Source organism: Leptonotus elevatus, chromosome 16 (assembly GCF_054856555.1).
Source record: "Leptonotus elevatus isolate MCC_2025b chromosome 16, RoL_Lele_1.0, whole genome shotgun sequence".
Taxonomy (NCBI): Eukaryota; Metazoa; Chordata; class Actinopteri; order Syngnathiformes; family Syngnathidae; genus Leptonotus; species Leptonotus elevatus.
In genome coordinates, this window is record NC_141254.1 from 10,822,595 (window position 1) to 10,843,314 (window position 20,720).

The 20,720-nt window shown below is 41.9% G+C and overlaps 1 protein-coding gene across 1 annotated transcript; it reads left to right on the forward strand.

Moving 5' to 3' along the window:
- The first annotated feature begins 1,140 nt into the window (after positions 1 to 1,140).
- Positions 1,141 to 20,208, forward strand: pds5b (PDS5 cohesin associated factor B). Its single transcript, XM_086097896.1, has 35 exons — positions 1,141 to 1,266; positions 5,465 to 5,592; positions 5,662 to 5,865; positions 5,939 to 6,025; positions 7,844 to 7,941; positions 8,028 to 8,154; positions 8,529 to 8,609; positions 8,684 to 8,824; positions 9,870 to 9,985; positions 10,067 to 10,161; positions 10,398 to 10,543; positions 10,617 to 10,768; positions 11,250 to 11,363; positions 11,440 to 11,521; positions 11,613 to 11,661; positions 11,755 to 11,894; positions 11,987 to 12,102; positions 12,168 to 12,273; positions 13,289 to 13,449; positions 13,668 to 13,791; positions 13,934 to 14,092; positions 14,359 to 14,427; positions 15,290 to 15,426; positions 15,498 to 15,621; positions 15,689 to 15,893; positions 15,958 to 16,072; positions 17,089 to 17,221; positions 17,321 to 17,440; positions 17,559 to 17,621; positions 17,678 to 17,823; positions 17,899 to 17,971; positions 18,139 to 18,548; positions 19,030 to 19,110; positions 19,225 to 19,324; positions 19,666 to 20,208. The coding sequence occupies exons 2-35, from the start codon at positions 5,485 to 5,487 to the stop codon at positions 19,696 to 19,698; spliced, it is 4,215 nt and encodes a 1,404-aa protein (XP_085954022.1). The 5' UTR covers positions 1,141 to 1,266; positions 5,465 to 5,484; the 3' UTR covers positions 19,699 to 20,208.
- Positions 20,209 to 20,720: the final 512 nt, after the last annotated feature.

A 20,720-nucleotide genomic window follows, 5' to 3' on the forward strand; every position in this document is an offset into this window, starting at 1 on the left:
ATAAAACTAAGGCCTAATATCTAAAATGTTCGCACCATAAAGCAAAAAATATGCTTACATGTATTTTTTGGAAGATAAACTGTACATTTGTGTGTGTGTGAACATGATGAATAACGACTTTAGTATGTTTACGTTTTGCCACTATTGTTGTCGTGACCCCACCCCCCGCGCAATGCTCCCATTTAGTAGCAAATGGTCATCCCTGACAGCAAATACATCATGTTTATCATTTGTGTCGTTCATCTTGCTGTTTTCTGCAGTGCAGAGGATGGCAGCTTCAAAATCTTGTGTTGGAGCGCCCCCTATCAAGCTACCGCGTTTGGCCGGAGACAAAGAAAGTAAAAAAAACGATTCATTTAATTTCCACACTCTACATATACTGTCATTAATATACCTGAACAATTTTGTACGTGCAGTTCAGCGAGGTGCTGCAATTTTAACGTCAAATTGTGTCCTTGGTTGAACACAAATCGCCCATCTGAAAACAGTCACAAAATAGTATTTTGTTGCGTTCAGGTGCCATCGGAAATCGACAGATCACTATGAAAATGGAGCAGTGTTTATCCAGAAAATACTTTTTATTAGTTCTATGCACTCGTAGAACAAGTGTGTCTTACGCGATCAAATCTTACAAGTGAACTACTGTGCTGCAGTAAAACGGCAAGGCTAAACTAGTAGGTATAGGCACTAGCAGCCTCCTACTAGTACTAATATGCTCACTAGCAGTGATTTTGACATAGTAGGACAACGAAACTGCTAAAGAAAAGGACTAGTACGTGTACGTGGATTTTTGAAGCCTCATTCTATGGTGTGTGGGTTTTTTTTATCATTCAAACTTGACATGGTTGTTAACAATGTTCTTCTCTGTGGTATGTAAAATTTACAAAACTCTTCTTCTCTTTACAGGGACTTTAAAACTCATTCACCCGTTATAATGCATAATTGGCAGCAAATAAGATTTACAATGTATTTGAAGTATGCTTTCCGTGTTGGTTATTTGTTATTCATTTTATATATGTCCGTTTTTTAATAAAATATATCTATCACCCTGTGATTTTTATTTTGGTGGTGAACCCTCCACGGTCGACAAACACCCCTGCCACCGCTTCAATGGAGAGCTTCCACTGAGCGCCTGCGGGGGGCGCTGCTCGCCCGTCCGGCGATGCGATGCGGTGAACGCTCGCATATTGGCGCCATTTTGGAGCCAGGAGGGGGGAAGATCGCTGCAGAGGAGGACGGCGACTGAGCACAATTCAACACAAACAGGTAGCGTAACGCCACCATTATCGCCTGCAATTCACTCCAATAAATACTAACGGCGGAGGCACCATAGCCGGACGGAGCGCAGGAGAGAAACCCGGGGGTTGGTGGGCGAGACCTCTGCCGAGTAGCCCCGCTTTCCGTGGCTGCGAGCCGGAGCGCAGCCCGCCTGGCTCGGCTCGGCTCGGCTGCCGCGTCCGAGCCGGAGCGCTTGTGACTCCGCTGTGCGTGATGGTCCCTCCGCACTCTTGAATAAATGTTAGCCTGTCGCGTGCGAGTTCCTCCGAGCCTCCCGGATAGTTAAAGGGTGGAGGCCGTGGGCTGTTTTGGCGTGGAGGTAGCGGCTACCCGCGGGGATGTTTTTGTTAGTGACCGGCCGTCCGCCCTCTCTGTCATCACGGAGCTGGCGCCGTTAGCCGCGTTAGCTCCACGGCTAGCAATGGTTAGCCCCCTAGCAGCTAGTGAGCGAGCTAGGTGGCTAGCCGGATTAGCTCCCCTAGGCTCCCATCTTCCTCACATTAGTAAAAAACAAAAACAAAGCACACTTCTGTGATATTTAATGTCTCAAGTTTTAAGCTTTACCGCGAGTGAATTTGACCCACTTAACATAAAAGGCCAATCTTTTCTGTCTGTTAATATGCTACATAATTTGGCTTTTTCACATCCCTTTAAAACAAACAAACAAACAATCCTATTTTATTAATTGTAATTGACTTCTCACAGCAGTACATTTCAGACACGTACATTTTTATTTATAATATAGAAGCAAGCAGAAAGGCGCAAATAATTGAGGACTTTTAAACAAATGTCAATTTAGTCTACATCAGAAAGAACAGACTGTTAAGATGTGGCATGTAGGTAAATTATAGTGTAATGACGTCACACCACTGTAATTCGTGCAAAGTCAGATGTGTAATAACAGTAGGGGTTGAATGACTAAAGATATTTAGTAGTTGGCTACAGTGTGATGAAAGCTCAGTCAAAGTTGATTGATTGATGCAGACATTGATATTTTTCCAGCACAGTACAGATGTCACGTAAATATGTATTTTGACAGGCTGGCATAGAAACAAATATATATAAATGGTCGAATAGTATTGTATTTATGATAGTATGAGCATCCTTTTCAGTTCTTATCAGGGCCGCTATTGTTAAATTTAGGACAAATTGTATACAATAAACATTGTTTCGGAGTTATCAAAAACACTTGCTGCAAATGTATTACTTTTCATTCTTTATTATTAACAACAGGCACCACTACATAATTGACAAGTGTATTTTGGCGGTTTGGAAAATGAAGTGCTCTTATATTGCTCCTCATCTGCACCACACAGTGGCCAAAGTGCTTTACAAAGGGTTCACTCATTCCCGCACATAGTGATACACTAATGGGCAGCTGCTGCCATGCAAGGCGCCGTTAGGCCCACTGGGACCAAATCAGGGTTCAATGTTTTGCCCAAGGACGCCTCAACAGCCGACAGTCAGAACCTTTGGTCACTGGACAACTTTCTGTATTGACTGAGCCACATCCGCTAGTATAATGCTATGAAATATCTCATATTCTTCTAAACAGCACTGGCTTGATTGCTGTGTGAAGTTGGTGGTGTCATATTTGATCAATGTTTGTCTGATGGTTGGCTGTCAACTTGATTGAAATCAGCACCCAGAAGTTGTGCTGTTTTTATAAATATTCTTACTAGTCATTTTTTTGCTGTTTTTGTTTACTTGATGTGTCCCAAAACTTTTGTACATATATGCAATGGGGTACTTTTGAAGTGAAGCATTTCTGTCTGAGTGTATTTTCACTTTTTTTGTTTGTCCCCTAAATTCAGCCTGTTAAGTGTATTCCGTTTTATGGCCGGTCTGACAACAGCGCTATAAAAGTGAGAGAGCCGTAAAAACGCGACAAAGTGGAGCTACAACGGCAGTCTGGCAAGCCAGTAATAATGATGTCATTGCCTATAAAATTGTCCTCTGATCTGACGTAAATATGTAGTTGTTAAAGTTGTTAAAAAGCAAGTTTAATCCTCATCTAATCCATATTGTGTTAGTTGTCAGTGTAAATGCAACACGCAGTGTATGCTGGATCAGAAGTTGTGACTTTTTAAAACAAGTTTGATCCAAATCCGATCCAGGTTGCATATTAGTCAACGGTCTAATTGCCACACATGAAAGTCCATTTTATATTCACGTATTCTGAATCAAAAGTTGTCTTGTCAAACTAGTTTCATCGAGATGTGATGCAGTTGCGCACCAGTGTAAACGCAGCTCGTAAAATGTCCACGTTCAAGTAAATCAATCTGCAAGATCAGCCATTGGTACGTCAAAATAGTTTAATCCAGATTTGATCTAAATTGCACTTTGGTTTTCAGTGTAAAGGGAAGATATGAGTGTCAAGTAAATGTGGATGCTGTATCATCTGAGCAGCAAACTCAGTTTGATCTCGATTTGATACAGATTGGATGTTTGTTGTCAGTGTAAATACAACATTTAAAAAAAATTAAGAAAAAGAAAAAAATTCCGACATTTAAATGCCCATGTAAAAGTAAATGTTCTTGCTGGATCAGACATGATTAAAAATCGGGTTTAATCCAGATTGGGCATCATTCGTCATTTTTCTTGATTTCAACTTGTAAAAGCTTTGGTGGAGGTCTATTTGAATTTGATGTGACCGAAATGCTTGATTGACCATTTGATTTTTGGGCAACAATGTTGCATCCAAATGAGACGGTAGTTTGGCTCGACTTTGTTTGGTGTTACTTTTTGTGTTTGCTGTTCCTCCCCCAACACACACACACACGATCATCTGACAGCTGATAGTGCATGTGTATCTGCTAAATTTAGTGTAGCAATATATTTAAAGAAATCATTGAGTCACAATATGAATTTTTTCCTCCCACTGATTTATGATCTTCAATATTAATAGATTTTCCCCTTCACTTATAGTAACAGCAAATTACATATTGAGACCAAGTTATTTGGTTGATTAAAAATAATGTATATATATATTTTTGTCCAGTTACCAGGTAGAGGTTTTGTGTAAAATGGCTTGGTCAACATAAGATTGTGGTGCATTAGATGTTTCTGCTTTGCAAAAAAAAAAAAAAATACAAATCTGCAAGGTTTTGCTTCAGGTTTGTTTTGCCACTCATGTTGTCTGTGTTTTAGTGGACATAAAAATGGGGGATGGTTTGGAGCCATTTTTTTAATTTAAAATTGTCTAAATCCTCTGATTTCAGCATATCATCAGTACTTGTTTACTGTTTTCTGTAGTCCTTCATGAAATAATATCTTCTGTGTTTAATCAAAATAAGACATTTTTACAGTTTTTATATTGGAAAACAATGACCGAACCGGTAACACAGTACAACATAACCGCCCCCCTTTTCTTTCTTTTTTTATAACTACACGAATACAAAGGGCGAAATAAACGCCAATCACTGGTTAATAAACAGTAATCAGGTGGAAAATGCTTTTGTAATACACTTAAATGCAAAATTGAAATTAATCAGATTTGTCGATTTAATCAATTGAATACAGTAATTTCTGGACTATAAGCCACTACTTTTTTCACTTGCATTCGACCCTGTGGCTAATACAAAGGTGCGGCTTATCCATTAGATCACAAGGGGGCGTACTAAAAAAGAAGCGTCGGGCAGAGCAAAACAAAGCAAGTGAGCAGTAGGAGAGAGACAGAACGGGAGCGAGACATTATCATTATGGAAAAGAAAGTAGCGGGAACCCGGTGCAGTAGCATTAAAACACCTGCGACTTACAGTCGGGTGCGGCTTATATGTGTAACAAACTCGAGTATTCCCCAAATTTAGCTAACGCGTTTTATAGTCCAGTAATTGCTGTAGTCGATAGATTAGATTCTAAAAATATTGGATAGCGACAGCACTACTCCTCGTTGTTTGCAGCCTTGTTGTTCGTATAAACGGTGCAAATGAACTTTTGAACTACAGAAACTGCACACACTAAAAAATGTCCATAGCAATGAATTCAAATGAATTACACAGCCCGATATTCAAGTTGATATGTTGCCGTTTTAAACAACTTTTAACTTTGGCACCAAAATTATATCGCGTACAGGCGGAGCTGCACTGTGTTTGTTTACGCACTAACCTTGTCTCCAGCCAGGTGTTTTCTCACTGCTTCCTGTTTTCAATCCTGCTTCAACCTGTGCTTGCGTTTTTGTGTTCAGGCAGTGAAGAGCTCCAGAGGATGGCTCACTCTAAAGCTCGAGCCGCTGACGGGAAGGTCACCTACCCCCCGGGGGTGAAGGAGATCTCCGACAAGATCTCCAAGGAGGAGATGGTCCGCCGCCTCAAGGTGCGTCCTTTTTGCACTTTCTCTTTACACTCACGGATCCATTCAATCACTCTTATCATCTCCCTCCAGATGGTGGTGAAGACCTTCATGGACATGGACCAGGACTCGGAGGAGGAGAAGGAGCTCTACCTGAACCTGGCCCTGCACCTGGCTTCCGACTTCTTCCTCAAGCACCCCGACAAGGACGTGCGCCTGCTGGTGGCGTGCTGCCTGGCCGACATTTTCCGAATCTACGCTCCCGAGGCGCCGTACACCTCCCCCGATAAGCTGAAGGTACCGCAACATGTCGTTATTGGGCCGCCTCCTGCTACTCTGTCTTCATTTCGACTCCTTGTGCTCCCCGCAGGACATTTTCATGTTCATCACCAGGCAGCTGAAAGGCCTGGAGGACACAAAGAGCGCTCAGTTCAACAGATACTTCTACCTGCTGGAGGTACGTTCTTAGCATGTTAGCTTTGGCACAAAATGATATCAAACAGAATGAGAGCTGCAAGAGGAAAGTTTAAAAAATTGCTAATTTTGTGCAACCCCCCCCTAAATTTGACTAATTTTATTGAGGTACTGTTTGTCCTAAATATTATTTGAAATGCACAAAAAAAAGGTTTAGGTCTGCTAATTTTGTAGTATGAAGCGGTATAAGACCTGATCTAAGTTATCTCTGCCATCTAGTGTTGAATGGTGATATTACAACTTAAAACTCCAGTCAGTGCATATTCACAGATTTATTTTCGCCAATAGTTAAAGGAAATTTGGGGATTCTTTCCCCATTAACTCCCTGTTTTTCATGGAAAACATATATTGAATGTTTATTGGTGGTTTTTGAAAAAATTTGTTGGGTTTAAAAAAAAAATCCTGCTAGCGCATCCAGTTGAGACAAAGGACACGCCTATTCTTGAGTTACTATTTGTACTGTATATAATTCAAAATCCACACAAAAAATGATCAGGCCTACTTATTTTGTAGTATGCCGCAGTCAGTATAAGTCCAACTAAGCCATGTCTGCCAACTAGTGGTAAATGGTGATATGACATCTTAAAACTACAGTCAGTGCCTAGTCACAGATTTTTTTTTTTGCTTTTTTGGGGTCAATGTTCTGGGATTTCTTCCGCCATTGAATACATATATTGAATGTTTATCGGTGGTTTTTGAAGAATTTTGTTGTGTTTGTAAAAAAAAAAAAGAGAAGTAATTTTATTATTATTATTAATTGATTTTTGTCAGTACAGATGCTTTAAAACTTAATTTAAAAGCAATTTAAATGTATTATCTCACGTTATTTTAAACAATTCTACAACTATAGGCATATAATGATTAAATCTGACTTTTGACACCATGGCGATGTATTTTTTTTTAGGAAATATTAGGTGTTTTGCTGGCTATTTTTCTAACGCGGAAGTAAAACGCCCGGTTCAGTAAAAACCCCGCCTCTCTCCTTGCGGTTGCCGCGCCCCTCCCCTCCGAGCCGGCAGCTTCGAGCACTCCTCTGAATGGCCACGGCAGCCCTTGCACTGCAGTACAACCGCGTCTTCTTTAAATGTGGAAATTGGATTGGATGCTTAATTCTTCAATAAACATTTGAAACAAAACTGCTCCTTGCCGCAAGAAATCGCAGTGGAGGAGAGAGAGAAAAAAAAAACAAGTGGGACTCAAACCTGGGACCTTCTTCTCACAGGGTGAGCGTGCTAACCACTAGTTTCGTTCAGTTAGGGTTAACAGCACAGAAATGTTACTAGTAGTTTATGCTTTGAATTCATTTGGACAGAATGTTTACTGATAAAGGCTACTTTTATCACTATTCTGCGAGCGTGGAGGTCTCAGAGAAAAAGTGGGCGTGCGTTTAGTCCGCAGAGGCGGTGCGGGGCCGGGTCCGCTCCTAATGATGTCAAAAAGTGCCAACAGCTCGTTTTTTCAGGTTGGGAGGGGCTGGTGCTTGGAGAGCAGAATGACCTAGAATTTCTCAGACAGGCGAATGGAGGAAAACACCACTTGGGTGATGTTTTTGGTGAGGAATTAGAATTATAACATGGCTAAAAGCTCCAAAAAGTTGATTTTTCACGTTGCTGTCCCTTTAAAGTCATGATACTGGTCCATGGTGCAAAAAAAAAAAGGTTGGTAACCACTTGTTTACGGCATGTGTTGGTCGCTGTCATCTAGTGAAGTTCTACAGTTTAACGTTTTCATCGTGTTGTTTGAATTACTTGCTAACAGCATCTTGCATCTGTGTTGACACGCCTCCTGTGTTTCCGCGCAGAACATCGCCTGGGTCAAATCGTACAACATCTGCTTCGAGCTGGAAGACAGCAACGAGATCTTCACCCAGCTGTACCGCACGCTCTTCCAGGTCATCAAGTAAGTCCTCGGACCCGCTTCCAGCCCACTTCCACCCAGGCAACTTTGCATACATGAATCTCTGGCCCGCCTCCTTGTTTCCATAGCAACGGCCACAACCAGAAGGTGCACATGCACATGGTGGACCTGATGAGCTCCATCATCTGCGAGGGCGACACCGTGTCCCAGGAGCTGCTGGACACGGTCCTGGTCAACCTGGTGCCAGCACACAAGGTGTGTACTATAACACACAAATGTTCACTAAGCTTCTTTTTTCCATACACTTGCATTTAATGAGCCCCCTGCAGCTGAGAAGTGGTACTGCAGTTCAGAAGTACTCTGGTTCTTTTGGATTTTTTTCCAAAATACACAATCAAGTGATATAATTATAAATTTTTTAATTAATATCTTAATTACCAGTACAAATTATGTTTTAAATGTCAGCAAAGTGGCCAAAAAGTTCTTAAATTTCAGTCCAACGGGTTTCAAAATGGCCTTCAAATGTCTTAAATTTGTTGAAACAGGCCTTAAAACAGCCTTCGATTTGATGGGGGCAATACTGAAACAACCTATTAACTTAGTTTTCATATATTTTTCTTTGCATGCAGAATTTGAACAAGCAAGCGTACGACCTGGCCAAAGCTCTGCTGAAGAGGACGGCTCAGTCCATTGAGCCTTACATCACCAACGTGAGAGCAATTCAAATTCACATCTGTTGTTTTGTGTGGCGCGGATTGGTCGCTAACGTTTGCGCGCGCTTCAGTTCTTCAACCAGGTGCTGATGCTGGGCAAGACGTCTGTGAGCGACCTGTCCGAGCACGTTTTCGACTTGATCCTGGAGCTCTACAACATCGACAGCCACCTGCTGCTCTCCGTGCTGCCGCAGCTCGAGTTCAAGCTCAAGGTACGAGATAACTAAATGGCTTCAGAAGTATGATGTCACTCTTTTTTGATAACGCAAATGTATGGAAAATGATTTTTTTAGGGGCAATAATTATTTTTCCTATTAATATTCGTTTAAAGTTGGACTTTAATTCTTATTCATTTGAAAAAAACACCCTTTGGCTGCCTTTTTGGGAGCAAACTTCATTTACTAGTTTTCTTATTTTCAGGAGCAAGCTTCATTTAATATTTTCTGGTTATTTTCCAGCAACTAAACCGCCTTTGGTTGTGGGTCAGGCTTTAATTCTTATTCTTAACTAAAGATTATTTATTATTATTGTTTCGGTCATTAAATAGCCTTTTGGTGAGGAGGGGCTAGTATGATCTTTGTAAAGTAGTTAAATCGACTTTTTGAAGGTTTGATTTGTACTTCCATTATTAATAAAACAATTAGTTAACTTTTGAAAGGGCTTTAATTCTTATTCCTGTTATTTTTCCCATGATTGAATAGCTTTAGTGTGTGTGTGGGGGGGGCTTTAATTCTTATTCCTACTATCATTCTGGCAACTAAATTGCCTTTAAGGGATGCAAATTCTTACGTATTCTTTCAAGTAAATACTTTTCAGAGGAGTTTTAATTCTTACTCATTTATTTTAAAACATTGCAACATTTAAGGTCTCAGATGCACCGCGCCACTTAAACTTTCTGAGCATCACTTGTTCATCATGACAGAATGCACAAACATTAACAAAGAATTTGCGCTGTGAAAGATAGTTTTGCATTTTGAATTGAAAGTAATGCTTTTCAGAGATTTGGACCCATTGCTAGGAATCGAGGCAATTCACCCCCAGCAAATGTGAACAGGGTACACTCATATTTCTTGTGTGCGGCTTTTTGTGATTGCTGTGAGCGAGATAAAGCTGCCAGTCAGCAAAATGTTGCCAGCGGAGTCTCAAAGGCATCTGGCACATAGAGAAAGCTCATCAATCGCCGTCGTCTTCTCAAATTAATAGCTGCGATTAAAACTTCCATGCAAATTGCACTTCCCTCCATCTTTTTTTGTGCAGAGTAATGACAACGACGAGAGGCTGCAGGTGGTCAAGCTGCTGGCCAAGATGTTTGGCGCCAAGGACTCGGAGTTGGCGGCGCAGAATAAACCGCTGTGGCAGTGCTACCTGGGCAGGTAGATCCCGGAAGCCAAATCCACATTTTTGTTCAGATTAATGATGGTTTCTGACATGAACGCTGTCGCCCACTTGGAAAGGTTCAACGACATCCATGTGCCCATCAGACTGGAGTGCGTCAAGTTTGCCAGTCACTGTCTCATGAACCATCCAGACTTAGCCAAAGACCTCACAGGTACGTGGATTCCTTTTTTGTTGTTGTTGTTTTTGTCAATTAATTGTATTTCTTTATTTATTTTTTTAAGTCTGGATAATCGATTAATTGCCAAAATAATGAACATAACTTTTTCTGGAGTTTTGTTAAGAAAACATTTTAACCAGGCTACTTTGGCTTGCAAAACTTGCCAACTTTGCAGACGTGTTGCTTTAGCTTAAGCTTTTCTGTTCTGCACGTGTCTTCGTTGTTCCCAGAATTCTTAAGGGTGCGTTCACACGACCCAGAGGAGGCCATTCGCCACGACGTCATCGTCTCCATCGTCACCGCTGCCAAGAAGGACCTTTCTCTGGTCAACGATGCATTGCTCAACTTTGTCAAAGAGCGCACCTTGGACAAGAGGGTAACCGAGTACCCGCTGAGCCTTCGAAGACGATCTCGCATGTCACAATCGTATTTTCTGCTTCTCTTCTCAGTGGCGCGTACGCAAGGAGGCCATGATGGGCTTGGCGTCCATCTACAGGAAGTACTCGCTGCAGGGCGAGGGCGGGCGCGAGGCGTCCAAGCAGATCTCGTGGATCAAAGACAAGCTGTTGCACATCTACTACCAGAACAGTATTGACGACAGGTGTGTGTTTGTCAATCGATGAAAACTAGCTAAACTTGGTGGTCAGGGATGGCAGACTGGGAGCAAAATTTGGCCCAGGAAAATAATCGTTGACTGAGGGGAAAAAGAGAAAAGATTTTGGACCTCGATTTTTCCGAAATTTTAAGACTTTAAAGTGCGCCTTATAGTCGTGAAAATACGGTACTGTTCCTGTCACCAACGCCCAACATGAAACACTAAAAAAAAAAAAAAAAAATCTATGACTCAATCTTTCACACTCCTTTTAAACTATTTAATAAATCGTTTTAACTTCAAATAGAATTACTTATAAAATTAACTAAAAGATACTACCACATTTGTGTTTACTAACCACATTTGTCTACTTTTATGTTAACAAGAGAATGAAAAACAATTTCAATGCACATCTACAACAGATATAAAGTGTGCAATCAATTTCTGATTAAATGAGAGTTAACTGTGGAAATGGTGCCCCGTTGTCCAGGTTACTCGTGGAGCGTGTCTTTGCCCAGTACATGGTTCCTCACAACCTCGAGACGGCAGAGAGGATGAAGTGTCTTTACTACCTCTACGCCACCTTAGACACCAACGCGGTCAAGTGAGTCGTCCTCAGTCGTCTGCAAGTTGAAATCAATCAAGCCCCTGTAACCCGACGTTACTTCCTGTCCTTGCAGAGCCCTGAATGAGATGTGGAAGTGTCAGAATCTGTTGAGGCACAACGTCAAAGACCTGCTGGACCTGGTCAAGAAACCCAAGGTAGCTAACTGTTGCAAGCCTGGAAGCAATCTGACCGTTTAGACAAATGCGTTTCCCGTGTGTTTATTTTTCGTCTTCTTGCTGTTGGCAGTCTGAATCGTCCGGCAAGGCCGTTTTCGCCAAAGTCATGGTCATCACCAGTAAGGAACCGATTTGTACTTTGTCAATGTGCCAGGAAACATTTTAAAGAAGACATCTGTCTAATGTCTCCTTTAATATTGTGTGCGTCTCAGAAAACCTTCCAGATCCGGGCAAGGCTCAAGACTTTGTCAAGAAGCTGGCTCAGGTCCTGGAGGACGACGAGCGGATCCGAGACCAGCTGGAGACGCTGGTCAGCCCCGCGTGCTCCTGCAAGCAGGCAGAAGTGTGTGTGGTGAGTCCTTTTTCCACTTTACGACAGCAGTCCCTCTTCCTCGTGTTGTTGCATTTTCTACATTGAGTTTTTTTTCTACATTTTTATCACAGCGAGATATCACGAAGAAGTTGGGCAGTCCCAAGCAGCCAAGCAATCCCTTCCTGGAGATGGTCAAGTTCCTCCTGGAGAGAATCGCTCCTGTGCACATCGACACAGAGTCCATCAGGTAGACGTCGAGTGACGTTTTCGCATGTTAGCGAATTCTAATTCTAATTCTGTGCCTTTTGTCAGCGCTCTGGTCAAACAGGTCAATAAATCCATAGAGGGAACGGCCGACGACGACGAGGAGGGCGTTCCCACAGACGGCGCCATCAGGGCCGGCCTGGAACTGCTCAAGGTAGTAAACAAGTTCTTTATTACAAAAGCAAAGCAAAACACTGTAGAGATCATTACGAAGTGAGGAGTAGATTTTTATTTTTTTTAATTAGCATTAGCATTTTCACTGGTAGAGGCAGCACTTCATTTCGTGTTCAATTTCATTTAGGGAAAAATTAGGGCTGCTCGATTTATGAAGAAAATATTAATCATGATTCGTTTGGTAATAATTAAAATCACGTTTAGGACAATCATTTGTTTTTGGTACAAAACTAGAAAATGTATTAATGTAAAAAATATGAAGACACTAATTGGATCAAACAAGATTTATTACATTTGTTATTTTAAAATAAAAAAAAGGTGCAAATATATACATTTAAACAACTCAAACTCCGTATTAATATTTTATTTTTGTTTACGATTATGCCAACTTTTGTAATTGTAGAGTGTCATAATTGAAATTGTAATTGAATTTCAATTAATTGCACAGCCCGAGGAAAAATAAACTCATGATGATTTATTTTGTTTGCACTTACTATTCTAATGAATGTATGAAATTAGGGTTGCTACTAACAATTATTTAAGTAATTAATTAATCTCTCTTGATTATTTTATCAATTAATCGATGAATTGGATAAAAAAAACATTCAAATTTACGTCCCTTTTTTCAAAAACATTAAAAACATTATTTCAAATTGACAGTGCACAGATTAATTATTGTTCAATTACTATTTTGTTTTGTAATGTGAGAAAAATTGGCAACATTTTTTTTGTTTTTTCCAAAGTAAAAGCAATTGTTTTATTTTGGTTCAAAACAAAGATAATCAGATCTCTTTCAAGGACGATGACCGAAATCTGAGAATATTTACTGTTGAGGTGCTGAAATTCCGAGCAGTTGGACACTTAAATTAAAATGATTTCTAAACGATTAATTATCACAAATAATTATGTATTACTTTGATAATCGATTAGTTGCTGATTAAACTTTATAGTGTGTGAGACGTAGTTGTTTGAGATGTCCTCCTGTTGTCTCCCAGGTGTTGTCCTTCACGCACCCGGTGTCCTTCCACTCGGCCGAGACCTTCGAGTCTCTGTTGGGCTGCCTGAAGATGGACGACGAGAAGGTGGCCGAGGCGGCGCTGCAGATCTTCAAGAACACGGGCAGCAAGATGGAGGAGAGCTTCCCGCACATCAAGTCGTACGTGCAACCGTTGTTAGCGCATTCGCTGCCATTGATGGCTATAAACGTCAAAAGATCCATTTTTGCTGTTTTTGTTCAGTTTCTCCATTTCTATGGAATTTTGCTCATCTTCAACGTTCAGCTTTTCGAAGAGTCCCACATTTTTTCTCTCGTAATCATTGGACACGATTTATTTCTTTATCGCCATCTTTGATGTTTCTTGCCGTCTTGTCTAGTGTCTTGCTGCCAGTCTTGCAGTCCAAAGCCAAGCGGGGCACGCCTCGCCAGGCAAAGTACGCCATCCATTGCATCAATGCCATGTTCTCCAGCAGAGACACACACTTTGCGCAGATCTTTGAGGTCAGTCCATGTTTGGAAGATGTTTGTTCCACACGGAGAACTTGACTTAGCGTTGGTGTGTGTGTGTGTGTGTGTGTGTGTGTGTGTGTGTGTGTGTGTGCGCGCGTGCGTGTGTGTGTGTGTGCGTGTGTGTGTTATGTAGCCACTCCACAAAAGTCTGGACCCAGCCAACCTGGAGCAGCTCATCACGCCTCTGACCACGCTCGGTCACCTGGCCCAACTGGCCCCCGAGCAATTTGCCGCCCCCCTCAAGTCCCTGGTGGCCAACTTCATTGTGAAGGATCTGCTCATGAACGACAGGGTACGAGTCAAGACGCCTTTTTGGAGGCCTTAATGCCAAACTTCAACGGTGCCTTTGTTTTGGTGAACTTGGGCAGCAGCCTTGGACGAGACACTTGTTTTTTGCTGGCTTTTATTTGGCTAGCATAAAAAAAATATTATAATTATAAATAATGATTATATTGTAAAATATATTTATATATATTAAAATACAGATATAAAATATGATATAAATTGGCTAGCATGAAAAGGTATTATAAAGTGGACATTAATATTTTTTGTTTGCAGATTCTAGGCAAGAAGACCACCAAACTTTGGGTTCCTGATGATGAAGTTTCTCCTGAAACCATGGCCAAGGTCAGCGCAAGTCCATATAGCTGGACACAAAAAAATAAGTCACTTTTTTCACAAAAAATAAGTTCTTATTTTTAATTTAATAATTATTTGAATTAATTTTAACAATTGCAATGAATGACCCTTTTCTCATTACTTGTCCGCCCCATATACTGCTGGTCCAATAGGGGATGTGGCTTTTGTCATATTTATGACAAGGGGGCGGAGCTAGGGTGTTGGGATTAAGCAAGTGACTTCTACTTGCAGACATGAAGCCCAAAACTTTGGGAAAAGTCCAAAATTACACCAAATATTCGTACATACAACCCCCCTGCAAGCTTGCGATTCGGCACCTGCGGATTCACAGATTTGTGTTTTTTCCTACAAAAAACATTGAATGTTTATCAGCGTTTTTCAATATATATATTTTTAGCCTTATGTTTTAACACGGTCAGACGTGAAGCTTTTTTTGTTTGTTTCACTGGCCCTGATTTAAAAGCAATACTTTGCCAAATTAATAATAATAATATATGTAGGCGTAGCTGTGGATGAAATATTGAGATGTGCACATTTTGTTGGTGATTTGGAGCTATGGAATGTGCACAGTAGGGGTAAGAAGAGCAAACATTGTATCAATTTGGGTGGATAAAACTCAAATTACTGAATATTATTTATTTATTTATTTTTAAATTTATTATATATTAATATTATCAAATAGTTTTTTTTTTAACAGATTGGAGTTGATTTTATCGCATTTATTTATGAATTTGGCTTGTTGAACGTCAGGGTGCCTGACACAGACACCTGGGGACCCCCTGTTCATGTCAGAGCTTTAGAAAAAAATAAAGTTTTTATGATGATTTTTTTTCTTTTCTTGACGTTTCAGATCCAGGGCATCAAGTTGATGGTGCGCTGGCTGCTGGGCGTGAAGAACAACCAGAGCAAGTCGGGCAACTCCACGCTGCGCATGCTGACGGCCATCCTGCACAGCGACGGCGATCTCACCGAGCAAGGAAAGATGGGGTACGTACGCCGCGTTTACCGGCAACCTTCAAGGCTGACATTTTCACACGCGTCCCCGCTTTCATTCTCAGCAAACCCGACATGTCGAGGCTGCGCCTGGCCGCCGCCTGCGCCCTGCTCAAGCTGGCCCAGGAGCCGTGTTACCACGAGATCATCACGCTGGAGCAGTACCAGCTGTGCGCGCTCGTTATCAACGTACGTAAACTTGTTCAAAATCCTGTTCCTGTTCGCCCGATCACCAACACTCTTTTGCGCCTTTCAGGACGAGTGCTACCAGGTGCGTCAGGGCTTCTCGCAAAAGCTGCACCGGGGCCTGTGCCGCCTGCGCCTGCCGCTGGAGTACATGGCCATCTTCGCCCTGTGCGCCAAGGACCCCGTCAAGGAGCGGCGGGCCCACGCGCGCCAGTGCCTGGTCAAGAACGTCAACATACGGCGCGAGTACCTCAAGCAGCACGCCGCCATCAGCGGTAAGCACATGAGTCACATTTGAGAATGGATTCGATTTGAATGTTGCGCTTTATGATCAAACAGATAAATTGTTCTCGCTGCTGCCTGAGTACGTGGTGCCGTACGCCATCCACCTGCTGGCACATGACCCGGACTACATCAAAGTGCAGGACATCGAGCAGCTCAAAGACATCAAAGAGTGAGTAAAAGTGTCAAGGAGACATTTTTTAAGCCAGTGTGTTACCATGACGACCTGGTGATGCTAATGGAGTGACTTGTTACTGTCAGGCCCGATGAGCCATTTTGAATCGGCACCCCAAAAATGTGCCCATTTTTGCCAATTGTTAGTTATTTCGGAGTTTTTTTTTATTCAACTTATTAACGCATCATAAGAGACATAATCACATTCCGTCATTCCCACAGACAAATAAATCGGACAATTTTGCCCTAAAGTTGACAGTCGTGTGTTTTGCCTGTAATTCGTTGTTGTAATTGTTATTTTATCCATTATATATTTATTTTAAGCAATTAAGTATTTAACTGTTTTATTCTGACAAATATCACACTTGGCGTCAATAAATCCATTTTGGTTGCGCTATAGTTTTTATTTTTTTGGTACTTTTCCAATCCCTTTGCAACTTTGTGTTTAAAAGTATCAATAAAAGGCGACTAGAAACAAATATCGCGGGTGTTTTTCAAAAATGTGACTCCCAACAAATCTTGCTACCATTTGGTCAATAAGAATTTCTGTCACCATTTGTGTCAGACAAAGTATTCCATTCTAACACTTTTTTTTTTTTTTTTACACACAACCTGAAGTAAAAAATCGAATTAAAAATAAAATAAAATAAAACATAAATGTGCTAAACTTTACACATTCAGCTATGAGTAACACAAACGCACATATGAGAAGGATTAATGTCCTTATAACGTCATTAATTAAAAATTGTGGCACACAATGCATTCTGGGAACTGAACTTTTTTTTTAACTATATGTAGGTGACCACCGTTCACGTAAAAAGAAAAAAAGTGTACTTTTTTATTTCAATAAATCGTCTGTTTAAATGCTATTTTTTTTCTGTCAAAAATGTGCGTCTCAAACAAACAACAACATTGTTCGGGCCATATTTATGTACTTGTAATATGTGAATTATTTTAATGTTGAATGCCGTACCAAGTCCATATTTGGTCATCCAATTTGCATTTCCTGGTCAGAGCTCTGTGGTTCGTGCTGGAGATCATCATGGCCAAGAACGAGAACAACAGCCACGCCTTCATCAGGAAGATGGTGGAGAACATCAAGCAGACGAAAGACGCGCAGTCGCCCGCCGACTCCAAATGCAACGAGGTACACGTTGCCACGTCCTCGGTCCTGCTTCCTTTTTTTTTTTTTTTTTGCTGCTTCCTGTTTTTAGCTGACCGTGTGCCGGCAAACTTCCCTTGGCAGAAACTGTACACGGTGTGCGACGTGGCCATGCACATCATCATGTCCAAGAGCACCACCTACAGCCTGGAGTCGCCCAAAGACCCCGTCCTGCCCACCAGCTTATTCACCAAACCCGACAAGGTTGTTACCACCATAAAAATATCTAAATCAGCAGAATTACTTTCCCTGGTCACTTGTTGCCAGGCAGAATTTGGAGCTGAGCCATAGTGTGAAAATCTAAACGCGCTTCTCGTTTCAGAATTTCAACAACACAAAAATTTTTCTTCCGCCCGAGATGAAGTCGTTCTTCACGCCAGGAAAGGTGAGCGCACTTTTGTTGCCGTTGTTGTTTTTCCTCTAACGCCTCGTTCCACGCAGCCCAAGTCGGCCAACGTCCTGGGCGCCGTCAACAAGCCGCTGTCGTCGGCCGGCAAGCAGATCCAAAGCAAAGCGTCCCGCATGGAGACGGCCAGCAACGAGGACTCCTCGTCCAATCCCGGCTCGCCGCAGCGCGGCAAGACCAGGTCTGGCCTCACGCAGTGAAGCGCTGCGTGAAAGTGAAATTTTCCGTTTTAATTTGTGATATTTTGTCCTCGCAGGCTCGACACAACTGAAATCGACCACAGCGAAAACGAGGACTTCAGCAGAAAGCAAGCAGACAGCACTGACAAGGTGGCAACAGGGGGTGGTGTAGTGCTGTCAAAATTAATTATCAAATTAATTGACAACGACTTTAATATTCGCGTAATCATTTGGAGCTATTTTTTACATTTAAAATTGTCCAACAGTAATTGTTCACTGATTTCTGTCGTCCTTTTGATGTCTTTTTTTCCCCCCAGGAGAGCGAGAAGCCTCGCGGTCGCAAGCGCGGCTTACCGTCCGGCGACGACGGCGACATGAAACCCAAGCGCGGACGCAAGAAGGCCCCGGCCGTCAGCGCCGCCATGGAGTCCGAGGACCAGTGGGGGGACGAGGACAACGGGCCCGAGGACGAGCAAAACAGTCCGCCCAAGAAGGGACGCAGGGGCCGGACCCCCAAGGCCGCCACGGCGGATGCCGCGCCCGCCAAAGGCAAGAGGGGCCGCAAGAAGGCGGCGCCTCCGCCAGAGGATGAAGACGAAGAGGAAGATGAGGAGAGGCCCGACGAGGAGGCGGAGGATGATGAGGAAGACGACGACGCCGGAGTGGAAAACGTGGAAGTGAAGACCAGAGCGGGACGACAAGCCAGGACGCCGCGACGATCGCAAAGGTGAGGCTCGTTTGTAGATTGTTGCTCCAAAATTTGCGTTCGATTATGCGTACGACTGGGACACCAATGCTAGTTTTAGTAGCCAGTCTATAGGGTTTTGTAATGTGTGTTAGCAATAAGCTAACAAGTTTGTAAAATGTGGTTTTGGTTGAAGCCTCATTTTGTACAATTGTTCACTATTTGTGGGACTTGGTAGTGCTTTCAACTAAAAATTGTGGGGAGAAACTTGAAATGATATCTTGCACGCAAAATATGGTGTTGCTCGTATCAGGAAAAATGTGTCAGTCAAATTTGACCTTCTTAACTTCATGACCACTTTTGGCCAATTGACGCACATGAAAAATCTGATGGGTAAAAAAAAAAAGTTTTTCTTCTAGGTTTTATGCCAAAATAAATTAATTTACAAGAAACATGAAGTCTCACAGCCATACGAAGACATTAAGACTTTCCGTTTCCGTGTTTGTGCTCTCATCATCATCAGCGCCGACGTGTCCCAGTCGACACCGCAGAAGAGGAGAGGACGACCGCCCAAGTCGGCTCAACCTCCCGCCAAGAAACCAACGTACGAAAACGCAAAACTTGATTGGACTGAAATGAAGAATCGAGTCACATGCACAATTTACTGCTTAATGATTGATTGTTTAATAATTGCTGGATTTTATTTTATTTTTTTCAGGCGTGGAGGACGGTCGAAGGTGGCGGCCACTAAAGAGGACTCTGAGGACGAGGAAGACGAGGAGGACGAGGAAGAGCAGGAGGAGGAGCCTACACCCAAGGTTGGCAAAAAATATCACTCCACCAAGTGTTTGTGTACAATCATGTGACCTAAACACTCCCGGATGTACTTGAATACTTTTTAAAACTTCACTAAATACTCTTAAAACTAAAACTAGTGAAATACTCTCTAAAAAGGTTTTGTTTTTTTAAAATGGTGGGTACCAAAACCGCAAGTAAGTGAAGGTCCACTATATTTTTTTAAATACTGAAATGCTACCCAAGTTCCCGAAAAACTCTTAAATCTACTCAAATACTCACTAAATACTCCGACATATTTCCAGCACGTTCCTGACATATTTCCAACACGTTTGCAAACCTAATTAGCTGTTTTTCCATTCAGGGTCGCAAGAAGGCGGCGGGCCGAAGAAGATGAGCCGGCAGGTGCAAGCAAGGGCCAAGGAATGAAATGTGAAACATTGACAGACCACATGAACTTTTTCCACTTTTCATATGCGGTTCGCCGCCACTGTTACACCGGCCCACACGTGCACACTACTACTTCCTGCATCCTGTTTCCTACTTCCTGTGTTCCTGCCGCCGTGTTGATGTTGGCCACGTGTGTTAGCTAGACGTTCACGTTTCAAAAAATAATAACAAAAAAAACAAGACGTGTGCTTGTAAATAGTCTCTTTTTGTGCATTTCATGTGTTTGTCGTGTTGGATGCTGACTGCAGGGGGCGCTCACCTTGTTATTGTTATAATTAATTATTATTATTGTTATTAAAAAAGATAAGTGTTCCTCCCATTACAGCCCTTCCTCCTCCTCTCTAAGAGATTATTCACCTGTTTTTGTGCCGTCTCCTTTTAAACGTGGATTTTTGTTTACAACCTGTACATTAATAAGACCTTTTTTTACTGTGGATTAAAAAAAATGTACAAAAGATCATTTTAGTATTATTTTACTTCGTTATATAATTGTGCTAAACGCTAACGTTTGATAATTTTTTTCAATATATTGCCTATTGACTTTGTTAATTAAACTAGTCTTATTTTTGAATCCTCACGAATCAAATCTTAAATCATATCTACAATATTTAAAAAGTTAGCAAAAAAATCACCTATCAGTGTCCAAAGGGCTCCCAGCAATGAACACATTTTCATTTTCTCGCTTTATTTTGGCAGCAACTTTAGGTTAAAGTGTAAACAAGCATTTTAACCTGCAGTGAGGGAGTTGATTTCCTCCAAGGTCTAGTTGAGGCCTAACCAGTGTGACATCTTTGACGTTTTTGGAAATTGTATGTTGCATACAATCGGTGCGAGCTTCTGGTGCCTTGACGGTCTCTTTTCTTATCACCCATTCGGCCTGTGCTAAGCGGTAATAAATTGCTAATGGTCATTTATTGCCATTGTGTAAACACACACACACACGCTTCATGTGCACGAGTGTGTGTGTTT